Source organism: Hyla sarda, chromosome 2 (assembly GCF_029499605.1).
Source record: "Hyla sarda isolate aHylSar1 chromosome 2, aHylSar1.hap1, whole genome shotgun sequence".
Lineage (NCBI taxonomy): Eukaryota > Metazoa > Chordata > Amphibia > Anura > Hylidae > Hyla > Hyla sarda.
The window spans coordinates 277,821,662-277,848,549 of NC_079190.1; the positions used below are offsets into that span (position 1 = coordinate 277,821,662).

A 26,888-nucleotide genomic window follows, 5' to 3' on the forward strand; every position below is an offset into this window, starting at 1 on the left:
ATGTAAAAACAAGATGTGAATGCAGCCTAAGCAGGGTACATTTGCTTTTCTAGACATTATCTAAGATACATAAGATATCTAGTTATTATATTTTGTTGTTATCCCTTGCAGAGATGAATAAACCTCCAATGGCAAAGATTGCTGGCAATGTTGTTATCACATTGCCAACCAACACAGCAGAACTAGATGGCTCGAAATCCACAGATGACAAGGGTATTGTCAGCTTCCAATGGCAGAGAGATGAAAGCAGCCCAGCAGCTGGGGTAAGTCGCATTCATAAGAAGTTTTACTATAGAAATAACACTCAATGTAAAAAATATATTAGAATGTGTCAGTGTTAAAGAAGATTGAACAAAAACACAGAGGGGCTGTAATTCAGCAACTATAAATGGGTTACTATATTGATAATCGGTAGAGATCAGCGAACTTAGAGTAAATTTGATTTGTCACAAACTTCTCGGCTCGGCAGTTGATGACTTATCCTGCATATATTAGTTCAGCTTTCAGGTTCTCCCGTGGGCTGGAAAAGGTGGATACAGTCCTAGGAGAATCTTTCCTAGGACTGTATCCACCTTTTCCAGCCCACCGGAGCACCTGAAAGCTGAACTAATATATGCAGGATAAGTCATCAACTGTCGAGCCGAGAAGTTCGTGACGAATCAAATTTACTGTAAGTTCGCTCATCTCTAATAATCGGCAAACAAATCGATGTTCAGCACTTATGCCTGCAGTTCTTGTGGCTGGAGGGCTTGTAAGAGTGGACATCTGCTTCTTGGGATTCACTAAAGAGATCCAGAAAAATATAACTTATACATAGGAGTATATAGCCAAGGAAAAAGACTTTTAGCTTTTCCTGATGTTCAAATACTAACAGAAATATTTCAATATTTTACAGTGCATGTACTGTGCAGGTCCATCTCATCTAGCGCATTTTCAGAGGTTATATGAAAGAAAAATATTTACATTGCCATTTTTTGGGGGGGGGGGGGGTTTGCTAAGGCTAAAACCTACAGTGTATTTGACAGCTTGTGAATTACACCTAGAAGTATTTGGTCACCACTGTTTAACTGTTCTTTCTAACATCTCAAGTGAGGCATTACATTGCGAGGTGACGGGGTGGAAAAGGTGACATGCATTTGTGGATGATGTGGCAATTATTCAGGTTCACAGACGTTTTTTTCTTGCAGGATGTGTTGAACAACTCTGATCATCATGCAGTCCTGTTTCTCAGTAACCTTGTTGAGGGAACCTATACCTATCAACTGAAAGTGACTGACGCCAAAGGGGAGAGTCATAGTGACAAGGCTACAGTAGAGGTGAAGCCAGGTAAGCGACTACAGATAAATCGTACATTATACATTCAACATTCCACAACAATGTGGGATGGCAATTTGAGTCGGTGTCATAGCAGTAGACTAATGTGGCAATGCTAATAGTAGGATAGAATAGGATGAACAAAAATAATGGTGGATTTACGTTCAGTTAGTTTTTTTCCCCTAATTCGACTAATTTCCGTTTTATTAACCGATAATTACTTCATGTTTATAGCCTGTAGTCAATGTAGCCGTTAACAGCCTATTGCCGTTGTGGTTTACAATTATTTAGACATACTAATAATTTGGGTCATCACCTTGGTCACTTGTTGCATGTAAATAGATCGCTGTAGAAATGAATGCCAAACTCATATCAATATCAAGAAATGTACACATCACTATTGAGAAATCAGTATGTGTAAGATTCTCCAAAGCCATTTTTGAACTTTGTTCTTTTCATCAAGCCTCAATGTTTTGGCATTCATAGAAGGATATCTTAAGAAACCTGACTAATTGCTTTGATCTTCTGGGACATGTTAAAAAATAGATCATATCATATTCATCATGTCTGCTGTTAAAACAGAATGGCATAACAGAATGGCAGTGGCATAAAATGAACCAAGCCTTCTCTGAATCCTGATTGGACATTTGTCTATGCAAAAATACACTATCAATAAATATTTGTCTATCCTAGACCTACAGTACTCTGTCCCTAGCGAGGTGCAGTAAAAATGAGTTACCCAGAACCCTATGATGGGAGATCTTATTGCCACTGTTATAAGCCATAACAATAATAACATAAGGCCATGTTCACATGTCAGAATTTCCGTGCCAGATTCTGAATTGGAATCCGGCACGGGGATTCTACTGGAGTACAGCCCCAGGATTTTGCTGCGCTGTGCACACGGGGGAATTCCATTTTCCATGTCCGCACAAAGAATGAACATGTTCATTCTTTCTGCGGAGACTGCACGGAATGCATAGCCGTCCGGTGCTATCGCCAGCAAATTATGCCGACGCAGCACAGTGTCCAGAATGTCCGCACGGAGATTCTCAATGCGGACATTCCAGCATTTGAACATAGCCTAAGGGTTCTGAGCCATTGAGGCCATAAGACCTTTAAAGGTGTTCTGTGGTATCTGACACTAAAATGTTGGCAGCAGATTATTTAAAGAGGTACTTCGCTGGAAAAAAAAAAAACTTAAATCAACTGGTGCCAGAAAGTTAAACAGATTTGTAAATTACTTCTATTTAAAAATCTTAATCCTTTCAGTACTTATCAGCTGCTGAATACTACAGAGAATGTTCTTTTCTTTTTGAATTTCCTTTCTGTCTGACCAAAGTGCTCTCTGCTGACACCTCTGTCCATTTTAGGAACTGTCCAGAGTAAAAAGCTAATCCCCATAGCAAACCTATGCTGCTTTTGACAGTTCCTAAAATGGACAGAGGTGTCAGCAGAGAGCACTGTGGTCAGACAGAAAGGAAATTCAAAAAGAAAAGAACTTCCTCTGTAATATAAAGCAGCTGATAAGTACTTGAAGGATTAAAATTTTTAAATAGATGTAGTTTACAAATCTGTTTAACTTTTTGGCACCAATTGATTGAAAAAAAAAAAGTTTTCCAGTGGAGTACCCCTTTAAAAGGGTTGTCATATGAGACAAACCCATTAAAATTGCTGCCTTATGGCAATTAATGGCACTAGATTAGGCTCCACATTAGTGATCCTCGGGCATCCATGAGTCATAAGTACTATCCACTGTGTTCTCACATAAACCACATAAGATATATCTAGCATCACGATTTGGCCCTTTAACTTTAAGAAATAATATCCCACTTCTTAACATTTGTTGATGCTGGGAAAAAACTGCTCAATTCCATCATGTGTTTACAAGTCAGACAAGCAGCTCACTGGGAAATAAAGTACATGATGTCTATACGAGTGATTTGAGAGAGCCAGAAGCAAAAAGAGACTGCATAAGAGCTTATGGTGAGCATTAGATTTGATCACAGGGCTTGATTCACACCTTGGGCTGCTCCTTACTGCTCTATAATGTCCTCTCTGCTACTGTTTCTGCTGGTTTTCAGGGTGTAATCTTAGAAATAGATCCTCTGTTCTGTGTTTCTGCATAGTATGGGAGACCTCATAGAGGCAGAAAAAACAACAAATACTGGGGCAAAATACTCATTAGCTTATAAAAGCTAAAACGGTGCTTAAAGACCTTAAAATAACAGATGCAGCATGCCCAACATAAATCTGATCAAACATGCCATATACATCTTATATAGTGATCAGAAATAGTCCCCTCTGCTCATGTATACACAATGGACAGCTCATCCGGAAACATTACTTGAAACCACGTGTGTGCTGTAAAGTGAATCTACTGTCCAAGTGATTTTTTTGCACTGATTTTGCATGTTGCCACTTAGAATCTGTCTCAATTTTTAACTTCAATAAAAATTCAGTTTTGTTCCTAACTGCACTAACTCTATTTACAGGAAAGTAATAGATTTTAGAATTTTCTTTACTATTTATGTTTTGCTTTTTTATTTTTTTTGCTATGTTTTTTAGACCCTATGAAGAATAATCTTGTGGAGATGATTGTGGATGTGAGTGTCAGTGAGTTTACTGAAAGACAGAAGGGGATGTTTATGCGTCAGATTGGGGTCCTTCTGGGGGTTTTAGATTATGACATCACTGTGCAGAAGATCCAGCAGTATACAGAGAAAAGGTATATTCTGCTTTTTTTTCCAGATTTTATTTTTACTTGTACCCAGGATGATATGGTAGCACAGTGGGACAGACATATCAGAGACTGAGGAACAGGCCTGGTATAATTGCACCACAAACCAAAGATAAAAACTAAATCAAAAACCTTTGACAAACATTCATAATTGTTTGGAGAAAGGGATGTGACTTAAAAGTAAAAAAAAATGCACTTAATCAAATATAATTTGTTTTAGGTGAACACATCTCACTCTCGCTGTTCATAATGTAAGTTTTCTGAGTCTTACTACTTAGGGTGAGTTCACACTCCGATTTCAGTGTACGGCTGCCAGATCCAGTTGGAGGGAGCGAAAACCGGGCTCTCCCACATCCCAGCCGGACCCAGCCCGTATCTAATGCATTTCAATAAGCCGACCGGAGTGACTCCAGTCGGCACATTTTTGCCCTGTATCTGGTTTTGTGAACGGACCTAAAACCATGGCATACCGTATACGGGAGCGTCGTTTTTCGCTCCCCCCCAACCAGATCTGGCAGCCGTACACTGAAATCATAGTGTGAACCTACCCTTACTCAGGGGGACAGGATTTAATGCACTGCTCTTGGATGGACACTTTGGTGACTTGGATGTGTACTGTGCAGAAAAGAGAATTATAGGGACTGTAGTCTGCTCTGAATTGTTGCAGTCGTGTATCTGGTTGCTTTATGTAAACAAAAATAGCAAAGCAGTGGCTACATTTTTAATATAACATGTTAGAAAAAAAACAGCCTTTATCATTTTAGAAACACAGTTCCTGGGCAAACTCCTTTTAATGTCTTCCACACAAAAATGTATAGAATCTGGAATGCCTGGATGTTGAACCACTCAAGATGCAATGGGTCGCTTGAGATTTGGTTTCTTCCAGGATCATCACCTTTCCTGTCCATGGGTTGTCTGGTATTGCAGCATAGTCCCTTTTACGTCAATAGGGCTGAACTGCAATACAAGACATAACCAAAGAATAAAGTGGCACTGCTTCTGAAAGAGAGCCGCCATGTACATACTTCCCCCACCCTCCTTTCCCCTTTATTTTGTGTCTTTGCAAATACAAAGGTATTAGGTATACACTGCAATAGTATTTATTATGACATACAGTTTTCTTTTACACAGCAAAGGATGTACACAATCAAACTGACACATTAGTGCATGGCGTCTATGAGCCTAGTCTGTTCCATGTTTTAAGTACATGGTGCACAAATCTATTGATTGATCTACCCTCCAGTGTTATTTGGGGTGAGTGGACCAGTCACAGGCATACCACTTTGAGGAGATCAATCTCACTTCAAAAAGTCTCCATTATTAAGAAAGACCTAGATCCATCATTTATCAAACTAAGACAAAACTATAGCCCATAGCAGGGGGCAAAAAAAGTTATATTCTCAAACTTTTTAATAAACGGGTAAGAAAAAGAGAACACAACTTTCAGAAAAGTCAAGCTCAACACTTCTGTGTGAAGCCTTGGATGTATTTGGCTGCATCTTTTATAAGACTCTCCATACTCCTATGGACCATTATTGAAGTGAAATGGATGCAGGGATCCCTGACTATTTTGTCTAAGCTCACAAGCAGACCTTCTTTAAAGGGGTATTCCAGGAAAAAAAATCTTTTTTTTTAGATCAACTGAATCCAGAAAGTTAAACAGATTTGTAAATTACTTCTATTAAACAATCTTAATCCTCCCAATACTTATCAACTGCTGAAGTTGAGTTGTTCTTTTCTGTCTGACAACAGTGCTTTCTGCTGACACTTCTGTCTGTCTCAGGAACTGTCCGGAGCATAAGAACTTTGCTATGGGGATCCGTTCCTACTCTGGACAGCTCCCGAGACAGGTGTCATCAGAGAGCAGTTAGACAGAAAGGAAGGATTAAGATTTTTTAATAGAAGTAATTTACAAATCTGTTTAACTTTCTGGACCCAGTTGATATATCAAAAAAAGTTTTCCCTGGAATACCCCTTTAATGGTAGAGTTCTAGCCCATAAAAATACATTGGGGAAAGGTAATAAATAAAGACTCACTGGTTCTGCCCATAACAACCAATCGCAGCACAGCTTTTATTTATTCCTCCCATTGTCTCCTGGAAGTTGCATGTATGTGCGACTGTTGCGCTAAATATATATATATAGATAGATAGTATTTTTGTGACCGGCACATGTGGCTAGATGCCTAGTTTTAAGGTACTTACTAATAAATGAGGACAGACCAACACCTTGAGTTCTCAGTACGCAGAATTACGCTTGCTCATTTTTATAGTGTTACAGTTTGTCGAATTCTGCTTGCAACACCAGGTGATTCTAAACTGGTATCTAAAGCTGGCCTTAGAAGAAAGGATCCACATGATTTGATGGTCAATAACTATAGCATTTTGATACAAAATTTGGATCTGTCCAGCACACACACGTGTAAAACCGAGCTGCTTTAATGCATAGTTGCCATAGGATACATCAGACACTCAGGTAACGTGATGCGTTTCGGCCCGCGGGCCGAAACGCGTCACGTTACCTGAGTGTCCAATGTATCCTATGGCAACTATGCATTAAAGCAGCTCGGTTTTACAGGTGTGTTCGCTGAACAATCTTCTTTCCTTGCATACGTTTGGACTGGTCCTGGTCCTGTCCGCGCGCAGAGGCCTTGGGTTGAGCTGGTTCTACTCGCTTGCAAAATTTGGATCTGGCTGATATTTGATGCCCTCTTTAGCTTATTGGTCATGCATCAACATTTCTTAGGCTTCATTGTTATGTAAAGGTCTTTCTCAGCCCGAGCCCAGATGTTTACATTTTATTTTCTTGAACAACCCCTTTAACTGGCCAACTAGCTCCTGAGAGTTAACTATGCATAATGTTCTGGATTTTTTTATACATTTTATGTACCATTACCATATACTAAAGTGAATCTCATACTGACTATTGCTTGTATTGGGACATGTTTATTTCTTATTTGACATTATTCTTTGTACTCTATTAATTTTTAGCACTAAAGTGGTTTTCTATGTCAAGAACCAGCCTCCTCACTTAGTCATGAAAGGATACCAGGTTGCCTGTACACTTCGCAATGAACTACGCAAACAGCAAAATGATTTCCTAATCTTTAAAGCTCTTGAGATTGATACATTCAGTAAGTGGGCTCTTAAATATGCTTTTAAACATTAAAAGTGTAAGCTGTGAGTATTTTTTGTTCAAAAGCCATTAGAAATTTGCATACGCAACATATCTGCCTAAATGTATGAAAACAACGAAGAGCTATGGGAAGGTTTTCTTATAGGTCTGTGACTTTAGCTTCTCATAAATTATTTAATATTTGTATTTTTTTAAAGATTTTTAAAACAAATTAAAGGGAAAATAAAGCTTCCATTTAAAGGGATTGTGTTAGGAAAATGATCTTATCCACTATCAACAGGATAGGGAATAAGTATCTGATTGCGGCGGATCCAACCACTGGAAAAGGACCCTGACTCTTAGTGAAAGCATGCTGTAGATGGCACAAGATCTATTTATTTGTATGGGAGCACCTAAGATGCCCAAGTCCAGCATCTCGGGCACTCCCATACAGTTATATTGAGTGTGTACTAACAACAGGCACATGCTTTAACTTATAGCAAGGTCCCGTTCCGGAGATTGCTGGGTCCCAACAGTCGGATTCCCCACAATCAGATACTCAGATACTTATCCCCTATCCTATGGATAGGGAATAAGATAATTTTCACTGAACAGCTTAAATGCAGGTTTTGATACACCAGAAATGGATCCAAAGGCTCTGTTCACATGTATGTGCCTTATGACAAATGTATATGATAGTATTCCCCAAAGTTTACCTCGTATTCAAGGCTCTGACCTATGTCACTGTATAAGCCCTATGAATGTAGTTGCCATGGCTTTGCAAAGGTTGGATAATCCGCCCTATCTTTACCCTCTGTAATCAATCCCAGCAAATCCATTGTTCCAACTGGGAATGGGGGAGGGAGTTTGTAGCTAAGCCATGATGCAGGAAAATGGGGTTCAATATTTACTCCATGGAAATGACTTGCTCTCTGCCCGTCACCTTACGGAGCTCACCCTTGTTCACTTCTATTTTGGCAAGCACAGTAGCTTACACATGCCTCTTTCCTTAAAGACATTTCCTTATAATCTTAGGAGTTATAACTGTTTAAGGGACCCCCTTTTAAAAGTATTTGTGACTCATCAGGCCTCTTCTGCCATGCCCTATCCTTCATTTATAATTTCTTAACCTCCCCTTTGGGACAGAATCCCCCTTCATATACTTCTGACTGGAAGAGAGTACTTCAAATGTGCTTCATGGGGGAGCAGAGAGACCGAATATTTATACTGACTCATCTGGCATCTATTTCTACTTGGATTCAGATGCATGCTTTAAGCTCCTTTCACAATGGTACAGGGTCCCTCTAAACGTCACTCCCTGTTCCCCTCACTTCCTCTGCTTTGCTGGCAGTGTGGTTCATAGACTGAAAAAACATGAAGAAGCCTACCAGAGTGCCAAGAACTAGCAGATTTTTGGACTAATGTATGGCTACTCACAAGGGGTACACCACTGGCCAGCTTTCGAAACTAAATGTTCCGAACGCTGTTTTCGCACTGCAGGGGTCGGCCATGCCCCTCGTGACGTCATGGCTCAATGCAAGTCTAAGGGAGGGAGCGTGACGGCCGGACAGTTGAGTACCCCTTTAAGTGCATCTTACAATATACAAGAAATGACCCAATAAAGTGTTTCTGTTTTACTGCACTGCGCTGGACTATCTCTTTGCTGGACTCTCTTGAGTTTAGAGCTGCTGGCTAGATCTTACACAGGTGTCGGCTTGATTGATAAGATATGGCAACTGGCCTGTCAGTTTACAGATTACCATATTTCTCGAACACCCGTCTTATTCCTGTTGCATCTGTGCGAGATTCCCCTTTTTTTCATACAAGAGGTCTGTGGTGAGACACCTTGTTAGTGCAAGTTTTCTTCAGTGCTGGTGATGTCTGCCATGTGGTATCGGTGTTGGTTTACTTACATTGTATATAAAGAATTTTAGAAAATATGTCATCCTGTGGCATATATTGTCCGTAGGCTTCCTTGTTAAAAAAAAAAAAAAAACTATACATAATTGTAGATAATATTGGCAGAACCACTATAGTGTAGTGGATTAAAAACCAACCTCTGTCCCTGTAAAGTTACCATAAACACTTACTGGACCAGGTTATGCAAGCCAAACCACAATATGCAAGCATATTGTAACGCCCCGCAGCCCTACTCCAGAATCAAAACAGTTACTAGTGACCACCCCCACTGCACAGGATTTAGACACAAACCTTCTTCGCATGTCTTGGTACAGAATATACCATGTGATGAAAAGTTTCTTAAACAATTTGCAACACGTTGCAAAGCCGTGCTTGGCTTCTTCGTGAGGCAAAGCCGGTGTGGCTTTATAACGCATTGCAGCATTTCATCAATAAACCTTACCTCACACTCTTTGCACAGACTTGTGAATGCCGGATTGATTCTTTGGAATAATGGTCAATAGTATACTCATAGTAGACATTTTCTTACAGGATGTCTCTGTGAAGGAAAGTATAGTAGACAATGTTTTTTTTTTTTTTTTTTTTTTTTTAAACTTTGTTTATTGAAGATTTTCAGTATTTAAAACATACAATGTAATAATAAAGAATGCAAAGAACATCCATCAGCATATACTATTACAAATAAGAAACTCGAGTGGTTAGCAAATGCAGAAAGAGAACAACTGCACCATTTGGCATATATATATCCTGGGAAAAAAACAACGATACACTTAGGGTAAGCTTGACCAATCACACACACACTTTCATTCAAACAAATCAAAATACAAAATAGTAAAAATAAATATATATATATATATAATTAAATCGAATAAAACACAGGGGGTGGGGGTGAAGAAGAAAGAAGAGAAAAAAAAATATATATATAAAAAAAAAAATAAAATAAATAAATAAAAAAAGAGACAGGCCTCTCAAAGATCGGATAATCTTAATGGACCTAAGGTGTTGCTCAGTGATGCTAGAGAGTACCACTCTGTATGCCTGAATGGAGTGAGAATGGCCTCAGTTTGTTCCCTGGAGAGATGAGCAATCATAAAAGTGCGCCATTTAGCGAAAAATTTCTTTGCATGTCGCTCACGATGTCTTTCTGTGTCCAGTCCGTCCACCTCCAGGAAGTCCTTTAATTCCTCAATCACTGCGGATATGGACGGCATTGCCGGTTTGATCCATTCCTGTAGAATGACTCGTTTTGCAACTAGCAGAATAACATGGACAAATTTCGGGATAGTGCTAAGGCCTACCGAGTCCGCCGTGGCAGGGTCGACAGACTGAAACAGAAGCGTTAGAGGTGACAACCGAAGTCTGACCTTCCAGTGCTTGGCCACATAGCCAATCACCTCACTCCAAAAATGCTGTGTGTCCGTACAGGACCACATGCCATGAAAAAATTCAGTTAAGGGAGTACCACATTTTGGGCATGAGGTGATCCTACTTGGGAAAGCAGGCGTGACAGGAATGTTGAACCCTAAAAAACCATGGTGCATCATTTTAAAATAAGATTCTCGCCAGCGCTCATTGATCACAGTGGCCCTGACCTTCGACCAGCCCTCTAAGATATGGTCTCTAATGTCGGGTGTATTCAAGATTGACCCCCATTTAGTGAAAATGTCATGTTTGGACACCTTTAGTAAGCGGTCACTAAGCGCCCTGTACAGGGAAGATATGGAAGCTTTTCTAGGCTGAGTACCCACCAAGCTCTCAAAAGGGGAGGAGGACACCTCGGGAGAGGGATCACGCAATCTGGATGTGCAAAATGACAGAATTTGTAATACTGGTAGGAAGTGTGTGGCAGGTAAAGCAAAGGTCTGTAGCACTTCATTGGGTGATAACCAACGTTTTTCCTCGACATGCATCAATTGTTTGGCCACCTCCACCCCTCTGGAACGCCATTCGTCAAATAATTTGTTCTCCCTACCCGGGGTAAACTCCGGGTGGCCCCAGAGGTTAAGGTGCCCGGATAACAAGAATGGGAGACCGTATGTTTTGCGTACCGCACGCCATGTCATGATAGTGTCTCTGATCATGAGTGATCGTTTTATATAGGAGGGGAGACCCGCGATTCGAGCGTGAAGGCAGGACATTAGATTCCAAGGATAGGCGTAATCGGCTTCAATGGTATGATTTGAGTGGAAGTTGGACTCATACAGCCAATCCAGTACATGTCTAAAGAGACAGGCTAAATTATACCCCCGTAGGTTAGGAAAGCCAACCCCGCCATCTGCCTTGTGAAGCATCAACTTTTGCAACGAAATTCGCGGGCGTTTCCCCCCCCATATGAATCGTGAGAATGCCGTGTTAAGGGAGACGATGTCCGCGTGTTTTAACAGAATCGGGAGGGTCTGGAGCTGGAAGAGCAGTCTCGGGAAGCTGACCATTTTTATTAGATGACACTTTCCAAAAAATGTGATGGGGAGATGATGCCAACGCTCAAGTTCATCACGAATCTGTTTGAATAACGGTGGATAATTTAAGGTGTAGAGAGAAGAGGGAACCTTGCCGATTCTAATTCCTAAGTAGGTGATGGAGGTTTTTACCAGTCCTGTCGGAATTCCCATGGAAGCCCAATAGGATGCAGGTTTGGGTGGACCTAGCGGTAATAATTCGCTTTTGAGCTGGTTAATTTTGTATCCAGTGAATGTCTCATAATGTGACAGGGTAGACATCGGGGCATGGTAATGGGCTTGTGGATCTGCTAGAAAGATAAGAATATCGTCTGCGAAAAGGGTCAATTTGATAGCCTCCCGCTGAATGGTAATACCCCTATAAACTGTCGAATCTTCTAGATGCCTGGCCAATGGTTCAAGTGCCAGGTTGAATAAGAGAGGGGACAAGGGACATCCCTGCCTGGTTCCCTTGAAGAGGGGGAATGATGGGGACAGTAGCCCTGATGTAAACACTCGGGCCATAGGGGCTTCGTAAAGGCTGCCCAGGAATGTTCTAAAACTCCCCGTGATACCGACCCTGTCCAGCACCATCCCGAGCCAGTCCCATCTCACGTTGTCAAAAGCTTTTTCGGCGTCTAGTGTCAATAACACCGGCTGTTCACCTGGTTCGGGACAGTGCTGCACCCTGTCTAATACCGTCAGTACTTTGCGTATGTTAGTGACTGCGGAACGATTTCGGACAAACCCTACCTGGGAGGGGCCAATCAGTGTGGGCAGAAATGTGCTAAGGCGATCAGCCATTATTTTGGAAATCACTTTTAGATCCTGATTTATAAGTGAAATTGGGCGGTACGATTGGGGCTGGAGTGGGTCCTTCCCTGGCTTCAGAAGGAGTTTTATAGTGGCCGTGTTGGAGTGGAGGGGCAGGGAGCCTGAATGTAGAACATGGTTGAAGTAAGACGTCAGTGGAGGGACCACTTGGTCAACCAGGACCTTATAGAACTCACCGGAGAATCCATCAGGACCGGGAGCCTTTAATTGTGCAAACTTTTGATAGTCCTCCGCACCTCATCCTCAGTGAAGTCTGCATTGAGGACCTCACGTTGATCCGATTGTAAAGTAGGTAAACGGACCGAATCCAAAAACGTCTTACCAGCCGCCATGTCCACCTGGTGTGTCGAATAAAGGGAAGAGTAGTATGAATGGAAGAGTGAGTTAATGGTTTTGGGATCTGTGTGAATGTCTCCAGACTCATCACGCAACGATGAGAAGTGTTGTGTCGCCTGACGGCCTTTTGCCAGGCGTGCAAGGAGGCGTCCCGATTTGTTTCCAAAACGGAATAACTCAGCACGAAAGCGCGAATATGCCGCTTGACTCTTGCTTTCCGACCAGAGGTCAAAAGTGGTTTTGGCCACCTTCCACGCCTGGCAAGTTTCGCTAGATGGTTGGGAAAGGTAGGTAACATATGCTTGTTGGAGCATTTTGCTAGCCTCCTGAAAGTGGTGTAAAGATTTCTTTTTGACAGTAGTCATGTAAGCAATCAAGCGTCCCCTGAGGACGAACTTAGCCGATTCCCAATATAAAGGTGCATTAGAGAGATGTTCGCGGTTATTCCACGAAAACTCCATCCACCAGCTTTTCAGGGAGTCAACAAAATTGTCGTCTTTAGACATATAGGCAGGAAATCTCCATTGGAAACTAACTCCCTTTGGGAAAGAATCAACCAAAGAAATGGAAATAGGGGAGTGGTCAGAGATCACCATCGCGTGAATGTCAGACTCCACAACCCGGGGCAGGATGTCTGGGGATACTAAAAGATAATCAATGCGTGACCAAGAATTATGACTGTGCGAAAAGTGTGTAAAATCTCTACCATCCGGGTGCATCAGTCTCCACGGGTCATTGAGGTCCGAGGAACCTAAGAAAGTCTCATAAGTCCTATCACTAGGTCTGGTGTGTGATCTGTCTACGGTCCCACCTGTGCGATCAGCCAAAGTCATGGCTACCGCGTTCATGTCGCCCCCCACGATTTTACTGACAACAGGATCAGTCAGCATCTGGTTTTCCAAGGTTTGAAAGTAAGATTTGTTATCCCCATTTGGGGCGTAGCAACTATATAAGCTGTATTTTCGTCCTTCAAAGTCTAAGTGCACCCTAATCCAGCGTCCATCCTGGTCCGTCTCCTGTGATACAACTTTGCCACTAAAATGTTTATGGAGCAGTATAAGTGTACCCGCCTTACCTCCAACCGCCGGTGACCCTAACACCGACCCCACCCACATCTTGTTCATACGTAATAAATCGTCCTTTGTGAGATGTGTCTCCTGGAGCAGTGCAATGTCAGGATGCAGTCTTTTTAAATGTCGCAGTACCTGCATTCTCTTGTTGGGTGAGCGTAAACCCTTCACGTTCCAAGATATGATCCGCATGTCTAAAGCAGGGAGAGACAAGAGATGTGAGAATAGAGGAAGGATGAGAGGGAGGGAAAGGAGAGAGATGGAGAAGAGAGAGGGAAAAAAAAAAAAAAAAAAGGGCGGGGGGGGGGGGAAGGAACAGACAAGTAAACTAAACTGTATCACACACACACACCTCAATCATACGTTCTCTAATAGGTATCTGGAGCAACCGTAAATACCGACAAAACAATCCTTGAATCGTAGTACTCCGAGGAAGGATAAGACTGTGTGGTACTACAAAATACAATATGTGAAGGGCTATTACACTACGTGCCCTTAGGATCCCACCCAGAGATCGGCACCGTGTTAGGGACTTCCTTTTTTCTACCAGAGAGTAAAACACACCCCCCGACATAATGCAAGCAACAAAGTAACTGCCGTGAACATATACCCCGAACTACCCCCCCACCCCAGAACACCCCCATCCCCCCGCATAGCATACAGTGAGTCACCCCGCTTCCACGGCATAAACCATGAGGTAGGTAAACCCCAAGACCTGAGCTAACTGCATTGAAAGTCCAGTGGCCCGAGGGTCAAATAGACCAGCAATATACTGGGCCCACATTACATGTAAATTGTCCACAGTGTCTCCTCATCGAAAGAGGCTTCAGGCGCGGGACTGCCAACAAGACTTAAAAGCCATCACGCTGTGAATTCAGGCGACCAGGTGAAGTATTAGGGAGAGGTTCAGTAAGTGACCGCTGAGTCGTCCCAGAACTAGCGACTGGAGCCGAATTTTGTAGTGCAGCTGTTGCAGCAGAAGGGCTCCTGTAAAGTGAAGACGTGCCATCTCCATGAAAGACACGCAGGGAAGCAGGAAATTGAAGCTGAAATTTGATCTTGCGGGAAAACAATTCGGAACATATTCCACTGAATGCCCTGCGTCGTCTAGCCACCGGTGCTGAAAAGTCCTCGAATATGAGTATAGTGCAGTCACGGATAATCAGTGGAGTGGGGCGCCTCCTAAAAGCCCTCAGTATAGCCTGGCGATCATTGTAGTCAAGTAGCTTGAAAATGACCTGACGGGGTCGATTGGATTGTCCCGTTTGTGGCGGGCGAGATGTATCCCTCCGGCTCCCCGGGTCCGGGCCCAGTCTGTGCGCCCTCTCCACCCTGCAGTAGTGATCAATACCCAGTGCTTCCGTCAATTCGATTTCACATAAGTGCTGGAGGTCTAAGGCAGGTACCTGTTCTGATAAGCCCACGATACGTAAATTGTTCCGTCTCGAACGGTTTTCCAAGTCATCTATTTTGGCCCATAAACTGGCATTTTCCTGCAATAACTCCGACATTTGGGACGAGGTATCAGAGTGGTGCTGGCGCAACATAGCCACTTCAGTCTTAAGAGTAGCCACTGATGAATTGGTTTGGGATAAATCCCGCCGAAGAGAAGCAAAAGATGCCTGCAGAGTTGCCTCCAGAGACTTTTGGATATCAGGCATAACTTGTGCGATAATCTTAGCTGCCAGCAATTTAAATTCAAAGCCCTGTGAGAGATCAGAGGGTAGAGGGACTGTGGCTGCAGCCCCCGATATCAGTTCAGTGCATATGGTGGGACTGAGGTGGGCACTTGTAGTAGGCAAGGAGTCCTGAGCAGGTATGATAGGAGCCCCAGTCAGAGGGGGGATGGGGGATCCTCCTACCTCCATGTTTTGCTCCCCAGTATATGCAGAGTCCAGGGGAGGAGTGGGAGGCACACTATGAATAGCACTGACCTTGTTCCCAGGAGTAGATCGTGCAGGGGAGTGGGGCGACACACTCCGGTTGCTGCTGGCCCGATTTTGTCCCCGCCGCTGCCGGTATGCGTATTGGGAGAGGCGCTGCTGTGGCGAGTCCTCTGCAGGCGCCGTGTCACGTGGCGCCGCGGTCGCACGCTGCGAGGCCTTGCGGGGAGTCCGTTCTGCCGGTGAATCGCGGGAGCTGCGGAGTAAGTATCTCTCCATGCAGATGCCCGGTGTGCAGGAGAAGGGTCCCGGGTGGAAGGCAGTCCCGGGAAACCGCTGTAGCAGGTTGAGAGGTGCGTTCGTTGTCGGAAGGCGCGGGAGCTCTTTCAGCCGCGTCCTCTCATAGCAGCGCCGGAACCGGAAGTCTAGACAATGTTTTTTCATGATAGTTAAAAAAATATATATTACCAAAACCTACTCAATGGCCTTTGTGAGGTGAACAGAGCCCTATGGAAGCATTTGGTGGAGCTTTTGTCTAGTTGTACGCCAAAGATAGGAATAAAATATGGAGCAAGCAGATATACATTCTTTTATATTTCTCCTTATAGAGGAAGTATATAAAGCTACATGTGTAATTCTAGCTCAAATATTAGATCTGTTTTTAAGGTTGTATCACTTTCTTTGTTTTCAAGAACAGAAGTAAAGTTTGTATTATGTAAACAGGAATTTGATAGAACAAATTTGATTCAGTACATGTTTCTACCCCTATAATGAGACATTCAACAAGAAAATAGAATAGTTAAGTGGTTAGAAGAATCTCAGTGATAAACTCAATGGAATTGTATCCCGCCTTTTATCTCTATCCATAACACTTGGTAAATTGTCCTCACATTTATACTTGGAGGCAGCAGAAGAATTGGCTGCTAAACAAATGCAAAAAATACAGTACCAAAGAAAAGTAACAATAATGTAATAAAATACATAACTGGAATGCTAGTATAAACCTAACAAAACATATACGTTTACATAGCTGTAATACTAAATTAATATAGTAAACTAATCAGTTTATTATTGCATTCTGATGTGTGCATTTATGAATGGATGGACTTAGACATACCCACAATGGTTTGCAGAATAACAAACAGAACATAGTTTGTCAGATACAAATATTAGTCTGCCACTACATTATGTGCACAAATAATATCCACTGGGAAGTAGCTTTTACATGTACACCCTGCAAAGGTTTATAACATATTACATATATGGAAGCATTTTATGTAACCTCTTCATTATCTCTATTTCTAGAAAAAAAAAGTTAAGTGTTCAGGCATTCACTCCTGCACAGTTTTTTGTTTGTATTAGGTTTTCATGGATTTTTAGAAAATTGCCTAGGAATGGTGTAAAATTAAAAGAACTAATCACCTACCCCCCCCCCCTTCTTTATCTCTGTTGCTTATCTAATGATCCTCATCATGTCTACAGCAGTGTCGTCACATATGTTTTTTTCAAGAGATGCTGCAGCCAGTCCCTGTCTCAGTAGTCATGCACCATACATACAAGCAGAGACCAGCAGCAACATGGGAACACTGTACATTACATTATTACTGCAGGTTCAATAGGGAAAACCAATGTGCTAGCAGCTCTGAAGTGGAGGAGCTTTTACAAGTTGAGTAAACCTAAGTTTAGGGAAATTAAGGGAAATTAAGGCGCAATTTCCCTTTTTAACTTTTATCTTACAGTCTAATTTTATTCTACTTCCTCCCTCACTCTTCTACACACAGCCCAGAGCAGTTCAGTGTGAGATGAGCTATGATTGGATAAGGCTGGACACACACCCCTCAGCACTCCAGACTGCATTTCCTGATTTTGGACTTCTGCCAGGCCAGCAGGAGTCCAAAGTCTGTGCAAGAGATTTTTAGACACAAATAAAACAGAAAACTTAGTATAGCAGCACAGTACATCTGATTAAATCTCATTTGTTCTGTTTAGTATATGCATGGGAAGAAGTGTGGCTTCCTTATCGTGGCATCATAATTACAGAGCAATGATGAGAATTAATGAAAAGCCCTCCGCTTCCTGTATACACCATTTCACAGCCCTACCATCTGAACTGGGAGGAATGTAATTTCGTCAAATCCAATATCTATGAGTTGGAGCAGGGATTTTTATTCAGTATTCACTGTGTAAAAGAGGCGACTGTCTTGACATAACTTAAAAAGCTTATCTTATTTTGGATGACAGCATGACAACCATCTTGACTGAAAGGGGTTTTACATTTTAATATAAGCTTATTTATTTGCAAAGCTCCCTCTTTAAAGAGAATCTGAAAGCTGGTTCACTCACAATAAACTCTGTGAAGAGATTTAAAATGAAGGGTCACTCACTTATTTTGGTGGCTTCTGTGCAGAGTTCAAACTGTTTATTCCTTTATTCATATTGCGCTCCAGCGTGCATTAGAGGCAGGGAGCCAGCTTGCCAAGCTCCCCTGCCTCATCAATATTCACTCCCCTGGCCCGCCCTCCTCCTTGACTTGAGAGCCGGCGGGGGGTTGGTGGCATTGGTGAAGCGGTGGATCTGGGTGGAGAAGCAGAGTGCAAACACACTACACCCCCACCACCACCACACCCACACGTCACAGAAGAAGGTGGGCCCGGGGATAGAATATTGACATGGCAGGGGAGCTCGGCGAGCCTGCTTCCTGCCTCCAATGCGTGCTGGAGTGCAATATGAAAAAAAAGAATAAACAGTCCACAAGAGCCACCAAAATTAGTGTGTAACCCTTCATTTGAAAGCTCTTCACCCACACTATAACCCAGTATTCTGGGTTAAATATGGTTGACCCAACTGTCAGATTTACACATTTTTTTTTTTTGTTGAAATTATCAATATTCATGTATATCCTAGCAAATGATACATACTCCTGCCAATTCCTGCCAATTTTACATTATAATAAGGATATATTAATATTTCCATCAGCTTTATATTTCTGTCAGTATCCTAAAACATGTTTTTTTGTTGTTTTATACACCATCATTTTCAGGAATGTTTTATACATATACTTTGTTTCCTCTTCAGCGTGTCAGTTAAATTGTTCTATGCATGGCCACTGTAATTCCGTCACCAAGCGCTGTGTCTGCGACCCCTTCTGGATGGAGAACTTCATACGTCGTCAATTTGGTGATGGCGAGAGCAACTGTGGTAAGTACTTTTTGTTTTCTTTACAGCTACAGTAAACTATATGGACAAAAATATTGGGCTCTAATCACTGAAGTCAGGGGTTTCATTCATTCCTATTGGCACCGGTATATGAAATCAACCACCTACAAAAACATTTGTTAAAAAAAAACAATGGTCTTTCTCCAGAGTTAAATTCCAGTGTGATGCTGTAATAGGATGCCACCACTATAACAAGTCAGTTCATAATTCTTCCTGAGATCTTACACAATCAACTCTTAGTGGTATTATTGAAAAGTTAAATCCTTTAGAACCTCAAATTACCAGATCCACAAATTACCAGACCATATAAAGTTATAGTGCCAGGTCACTGACTGCTGTGGTGCATAGTGCATAACTATCACCAATGTTCTACTGAGTTCCAAACCTTATGTGACAATACAATCGGTACAAAAACTGTGTGCCAGGAGCTTCATGGCATAGGTTTTCATGGCTGAGCAGTTGCATGCAAGCATTATATCACCATGCACAATGCCAAGCTAGCTTTTGCTGGTTTGATGTAAAGCATGCTACCACTGGACTCTGGAGTAGTGGAAACTTATGTGCAGTGAAGAACCACACTTCTCTAGCTCATAGTCTGATGAACGAGTTTGGCAAATACCAGGTGAACATTACCTTCCTGACTGCAATGTGCCCAGAAGGGACTATATTATGGGGTTGTTTTTCATGTGTTGGCCTAGGCTCTTGGCATACCAAGACATTTTGGACAATTGTATGCTTCCAACTTCATGGGATTAGTTTGATGAAAGTCCTTATCTGTTCCAGGATGGCTGTGCCTTGAGGCATGGTTGGGGGAATTTTCTGTGAAACAACTCGTCCGCATAGAGCCTAAACCTCAACTTCACCTAATACTTTCAGGATGAACTAAAACAGAGGTTTAGTGTCTGGTATGACAAATACTCTTTTTGGATGAATGGGCAAAAATTCCTACAGACATACTCCAAAATATTGTAGAAGGTCTTCCCAGAAGAGTGGACACTGTTATAACTGCAATGAGGGAAGGGCAACTCCATATTAATGCCTTTGAATTTATAATGGGTTTCCTAGAAGTTTGTGTAGGTGTACCAATACTCTTGTCTATATAGTGTGTGTGTGTAAAACAAAATTATTCTGCTCAGATCTTAAATGCCAATAGCTACAATTTTGTGAAGCTAAACAATTCAATCTATATAGTCTGGGAAAAAGATAGGACATGATCAAAACCTTTAAATATGTTAAAGGCTTGAATAAGGTTCTGGTAAAAAAAAAAAAAACGTTAATAATATAAGGGCAGACTCAACGGTCAAGTTATCCTCTTCTTCTACACTCCTGAAGGGGTATTCTGGAGATTTTTTTTTTTTATCTAACAGGGCTTAGGGTGGTGTTAAATAGAAAAAAATATATATACTTACCCTCCTTGCTTCCCCACCACTGTTGCTATCTCTGTGTCGTCTCTGCTGCAAACACTTCCTTGTGTTGGTCCTTTACAAGCCCATAAATAAACAATACATCAAAAGGTTTTGTGATATGATCAGGAAAACAAACTATAGCTGTAAGTCTTGGAGGATGAACATACTTGCCATTGCTTTAAATTCTCGTTCTCCATATGTCTTCACATAACATTGTTGGAAAACTTATAGAAAGATAACATTCATTTCTAATAGGCTCATAATAGAATATATATAATATAATTAATTATACTGTTGACAATTACTGGAATAATGTCTGTATCTATTTCCTTGCAGACTGGAGTGTACTATATGTGATTATCACAAGCTTCGTGTGTGTGGTGGCTTTGGGCCTACTAGCCTGGTGCACAATCTGTTGTTGCAGGAGGTAAATAAATAAAACTCTCATTCTATGTATCATAAGTAACATTTCACTACAGTTTTTTATAAAAGGGTGTAGCTTTGAGTGTGCAGCAATATTGAGGGTAGAAAGACCACTGGCCCGGCCAAACACTATGGGGGAGATTTATCAAAACCGGTGCAGAGGAAAAGTTGACCATTTGCCGATAGCAACCAGTCAGATTGCTTCCTTTAGTTTTCAAAAGCACTTTTCAAAAATAAAAGAAGCAGGGTCAGTTCTAATCCCCATAGACACAAAGTACCCTGGAAACCGCCCATTCTGGCCACACACACTGGGCTAGACACTAACAAAAGGGGTGTTACCATTCCCTAACAAGCTGATTTCTTTTACCTAAATGTTCTGTTATTTAGGAAAGCATCTGATAAAACAGCTAATATGACACTGAAATCCAATGTCATTATTTCACAATATTTTTCTTGTTTATCTTTTCATACGAACACTGCTATGCTTGCCATGCTATAAACAGTATATGCATCTATACACTATATTTAATATTTGTTAGCTAACTATTTGTTAAAATGTGTTAGCTAAATTGTTTTTAACTGCTAAAAGCCAAATACTGAAATATGTTTTTTTTATCTATTTCTATTTTCTGATTTAAAAAAACTTGACTTAAATAGTGGGCCGTTATTTGATTCTCTTTAAAAGGGGTACTCCGCCCTTAGACATCATCAGATCGCGGGGGGTGCTGCCGCTGGGGACCCCTGGGATCTCGGCTGAAGGACCCACCTGTTGCGGCTTCCGGCAGCACTGGAGGCTCTCATCCTAACTAGGGATCGACCGATTATCGCAATTTTGGGCATTATCGGTATCGGCAATTACCTTGCCGATAAGCCGATAATGCCCCCCCCCGACGCACCGCGACCGCCCCCCGACCCACCGCACCGCGTCGCACCACCCCGGCCCCATTGCCTCCCCCATCCCCGGTTTTATAATTACCTGTTCCCGGGGCCCACGCTACTTCTTGCTCCTGCTGCGTCCTGCGTTACGCTGTGCGCAATGACGAGTGACGTGACGTGCGCGACGTGACGTCACCGTCAGTGCGCACAGTGACAGCTCAGGAGGATGCCACCGGAGCCAGATGTGGAGTGGACCCAGGGAACAGGTAATTATAAAACCAGGGATGGGGGAGGCAATGGGGCCGGTGTGGGGGGTCGGTTGCGGAGCAGCGGGTCGGGGGGATCGGGTGCGGTGCGGCGGGTCGGGGGGGCGGTCGCGGGTGCAGTGCGGCGGGTCGGGGGGGGAGGTCGCGGTGCGGGCTGGCGGTGGGGGGAGCGGTGGCGGTGATAGGTCTCAGGACCCCCGGACAAGCAGGAGGAGAGAAGCGGGTGGCGGCGGCGGCCTATGGCACCGCAAAAGCCACTGCAGTGCATTGATTTAAAGCTTAAAGCGCCCGCTTTAAATCAATGATCTGCAGCGGTGTGGCGGGGGATAAATAGCCGATAACTTATACCGGAATATCGGTATAAGTTATCGGCTATCGGCTATCGGCCCTAACCTCCACCGATTATCGGTATCGGCCCTAAAAAAACGATATCGGTCGATCCCTAATCCTAACGCCTCACGACCACTGTGGATAGGGGATAAGATGTCTAGGGGCGGAGTACCCCCTTAACGGGGTGTTTCAACATTTTGAAAAAAATGAATAAGTTGCTGAGGCTGTGGTAAAACTGAAAAAAAAGCTATACTTGACTGCCCCACATCCACCGCTTGTCCCTTTGCAGCTCCTTTTGGCACCTTCCGGCCCCCCGCTACGTGTCTATTCTGCATGCTTCTGAGACAAGAGCTTCGAGCTTTAAGCTCTCATCTTGGAAGTAGACAGAAGCAGCAGGGGACCAAAAGGAGCCGAACAGGACCAGCAGTTGGGACCAACTGGGGATGGTATGACTAAGTATGAGAAAGTATAGCTTTTTTTTTTTTTTTGCATGGCCCCAGCAACATATCTCTTTTATTTATTTATTTTTTAAGAAAAAATAAAAACTGTTTGAAATGCTATATAGGGATAATGAATTAACTTAGTCTGTTTTATGCTTTCAGGAAAAAGGGAAAACCTAAACGAAAGAGTAGATATAAAATGCTGGAGGCTACAGATGACCAAGAAAGTATGGAGCTGAAAACCAGCATCAAAACTGGTAACTTTGGATTTGGAAGATAATACATACAAACTTTACATCGAGATTCACATGTAGGAGCTACTTTTATAATAATTAAGGAATTGTATCAAGAACAGTTACCCACATCCCATTCTTTATCCTATTCAAATCCAGTGGTCTAAATCCCGTTATCTGTATCGTTCCAGCTTTCTAGAAGAAGTGATTCACTTGCTAGACGTATTTCTGATATAGAAGACTATAATGTCTGTAGTCCTACAGGAAGTATTAGATGCAAGATTTTATTTCCCTTAAAGGAGTCATATCAGAGAAAAATAAAGAAATAACACTATAGTGAATAGTAAAAATTTCTAACATGTTCATTACTAAATAGTGTTTAAAGGGGAAACTGACAGAAGCATTTCCCACACTAACCTGCTTATACAGGTTACTATTGCAGGTGATGCTGATTACCTTTTTCAGAACCGATTGCTGTTTCGAAGTTATGGACAAAACTCCTAATAGGTAAATAAGCTTTTTGGAGCACTCTGGGTGTTTCCCAGCCTTTTCTTGCACCGTTCTGCCTGCCCACATTGTCCTTGTGACACCCCCTTTATAAATTTTCCTGTCTTCAGCACATTGACGTACATGCTGTGACCTCTGGGAAGTGGCACATGCACACTCACGGTTCAGGGCCAAATGTGATAAGGAGGACATAACATGTCTAGGTGATGTGAAGAGAGGAATATGCATATTTATGAAGGGGGATGTATAACAGGGCCAGTGTGAGCAGGCAGAACAGTGCACCACGGGGCTGGAGTGCGCCAAAAAGCTCTGTTTTGTATGAAAAGGTGCAGCGGATCTGAAAAAGGTAATTTGTGTTGGATTTGGCATCACCCGCACCGTTAACCTTGATAAGCAGGTTAGTGGAGATGATGCTTTTGTCAGCATTCCTTTAAAGCCTAAGATGGCTTTGCTGTGATGAATGACGTTCACCACTGAGTTAAAAGGGTTATGTACTTTATAAAAAAAAAATGTATCCCCTATCCAAATTTATGCACTATCCAAATTTATGCACGAGGTGTCTAATCACACTGTACAACAGCTGGGATCCCCCAGCGATGTCCTGTATGTGACCCAGCTCTTACTTCTGCATGTAGGATCCACCTGCTGCCTAGCATTCTCCAGCCCCCCAACATTGGAGACCAGAGGTGACAGACCACTCGGTCAATTACCAGCCGAGACTGGGCAGTATATTTACATGCAACAAAAAAAAGAATTGTAAGGGTATTTTAAAACACTGCGGATCTGCTGTGGATTGTCTGCAATTGGCCTGCAGCAGATCTGCAATTGGTTTGAAATACATTTATTCGTGTGAATGTACCCAAAAAAATAAAAAGGTTAAAAATTATTTTGAAAACAAAATAACCTCCCCGTAACAAAAATGAAATCACCCCTTTTCCTAGTTGAAAAAAAATTTTTTTTTCTAAAAATAAATGCAAAATTGCACCCCACATAATAACATCCAACAAAACGTGGAATGAACTGTGAAAAGGTCCCATGGTACCAATAAAGACAACACCTTGCCACATGACAAACAAGCCCTCATATAGCTTCATATATGAAAAAGTGTTAAAGGGGTACTCTTCCCCTAGACATCTTATCCCCTATTCAAAGGATAGGGGATAAGATGTCAGATCGCCGCGGTGCCGCTGCTGGGGAGCCCCGGGATCCCCGCTGCAGCACTGCGCTATCATTACAGCACAGAGCGAGTTTGCTCTGCACGTAATGACGCGCAATACAGGGACCGGAGCATCGTTACGTCACGACTCCGCCCCTCGTGACGTCACAGCCCGCCCCTTTCAATACAAGTCTATGGGAGGGGGCGCGGTGGTCGTCACGCCCCCTGCCATAGACTTGCATTAAGGGGACGGGCCGTGATGTCACGAGGGGCGGAGCCATGACATCACGCTGCTCCGTCCCCCGTATAGCCCGTCATTACACACAGAGCGAACTCGCTCTGTGCTGTAATGATAGCGCAGTGCCGCAGCGGGGATCCTGGGGGTCCCCAGCAGCGGGACCGCGGCGATCTGACATCTTATCCCCTATCCTTTGGATAGGGGATAAGATGTCTAGGGGCGGAGTACCCCTTTAAGGGGTCAGAATATGGCAATTCAGAACAAATATAAAGAGTCAGGCATATGACTGGACAAACAATCACTGCTTGCAGCATTTTGTATGTCCGCTCAGGTCCTTCTATTTAAACAGATTTTACAACGGAGCTCCCCTAACGGAGCTCAGGTGCAAATGTGAACATAGCCTAAACTTATTTATAAGGTTATATTGTGCAGTTTTTAATGTTTGTTTGTTTTTTTGCCTTGTCAGGTGTAAAATTAAAAACTCCAGCCCAGAATACAAGTTTGATGCATTCAGAATCCGAGTTGGACAGCGATGACAATACTTACACCTGGTCTGATCGTGAGAAAGGCAAACTCCTCAGGCCTCAGAATGGTTCCTTACGAAATGGGCAAGCCTCTCACAAAAACCAAAGAGAGGAGTTGTTATAGCATAGACTCCTTAGATTCTTTGAAATTCATTTCATTTTTATGCTGGATAGTGCACGTTGTCCCACTGTCCTCTTCACCACTACTGGTTTACTCTGTGGACAAAGCTGCTACCCTGAACTGCTTTTAAAGAAATGGATATTTTAGTAGAAATATCAACTCCTTTGCTCTTCTTGGAGCACTGAGGCTGGACATACTTGAAATGGAATTTTTCAATGGGGAATACACTGGATTTATGCTAATAGATTTTTTAATTAAGTAATTTAATTTTTTTCCTGCACAGTTTCTTGGGTTAAAAACACCCAAGAGTGAGCCACACTGTTATATAAATTCAATTCTAAATGCACTACTGTGCCACGTTCTCACTGGCAATGAAGGATGAAATGTGAACAGCACTGGACATATTCTACAGCCCATCTTCTGGTCTTTTTTCTTACAGGCTAAAACAACGAAACACATTGCTTGTTTATTTTGTAACGCATACTTTTATAGAAAAGTTATTTTGGCTTCTGTGTTTTCACTGATATGAAGCATCAGTGAGTCTGAGGGAAATAAGCTGGCAAACTGACTTGGTTTACTAAGACAAAATAACCTATAACCCTGGATGGTGTTCAATAAAGTCAATTATAAGTGACACGTTTCCTTTCTGTTCTCCATTGCTGTAGGCTAGGGGTCCACTTTTCCAAGTCCGCCATCCGGTGAAGGTCTAGCTAAACGCTAAAACCTGGTTCACACCTAACGGCCGCAGTGCCATGCCAGAAATAGGTGCTACCTGTTGTAGAACATAATTAGTACTTAATAAGTCATAATAGTTCTCCAACTGCCACATACTGTGCCCCTAAATATATGACTGCTATATACTGTGCCCCTGGTATAATACTGTCACACACTGTGTACCTATATATATATAACTGACACATACTGTGCCCCTGGTATAATTACTGTCACTCACTGTACACCTGAATAAATGACTGCCACATATTACATAGTTACATAGTTAGTACGGTCGAAAAAAGACATATGTCCATCAAGTTCAACCAGGGAATTAAGGGGTAGGGGTGTGGCGCGATATTGGGGAAGGGATGAGATTTTATATTTCTTCATAAGCATTAATCTTATTTTGTTCCAGGAATGTATCTAATCCTGTTTTAAAGCTGTTAATTGTTCCTGCTGTGACCAGTTCCTGAGGTAGACCGTTCCATAAATTCACAGTCCTCACGGTAAAGAAGGCGTGTCGCCCCTTGAGACTAAACTTTTTCTTCTCCAGACGGAGGGAGTGCCCCCTCGTCCTTTGGGGGGGTTTAACCTGGAACAGTTTTTCTCCATATTTTTTGTATGGGCCATTAATATACTTATATACGTTTATCATATCCCCCCTTAAACGTCTCTTCTCAAGACTAAACAATTGTAACTCCTTTAATCGCTCCTCATGGCTAAGATGTTCCATGCCCCATATTAGTTTAGTCGCGTGTCTCTGCACCCTTTCCAACTCCGCAGTGTCCC

At 42.5% G+C, this 26,888-nt stretch overlaps 1 protein-coding gene across 3 annotated transcripts in view; it reads left to right on the plus strand.

Annotated features, from left to right (window-relative positions):
* The window catches only part of KIAA0319L (KIAA0319 like), a 127,720-nt gene extending 101,701 nt beyond the window's left edge, over positions 1–26,019 (plus strand). For all 3 annotated transcript variants that reach the window (XM_056557201.1, XM_056557200.1, XM_056557202.1), the window contains 8 exons: positions 112–263; positions 1,188–1,326; positions 3,883–4,042; positions 7,045–7,187; positions 18,725–18,847; positions 20,608–20,698; positions 22,769–22,863; positions 25,207–26,019. In XM_056557201.1, coding sequence (XP_056413176.1) covers positions 112–263; positions 1,188–1,326; positions 3,883–4,042; positions 7,045–7,187; positions 18,725–18,847; positions 20,608–20,698; positions 22,769–22,863; positions 25,207–25,388 — 1,085 coding nt within the window. In that variant the 3' untranslated portion in view covers positions 25,389–26,019. The remainder of the gene's footprint in view (positions 1–111; positions 264–1,187; positions 1,327–3,882; positions 4,043–7,044; positions 7,188–18,724; positions 18,848–20,607; positions 20,699–22,768; positions 22,864–25,206) is intronic.
* The last annotated feature ends 869 nt before the right edge of the window (positions 26,020–26,888 follow it).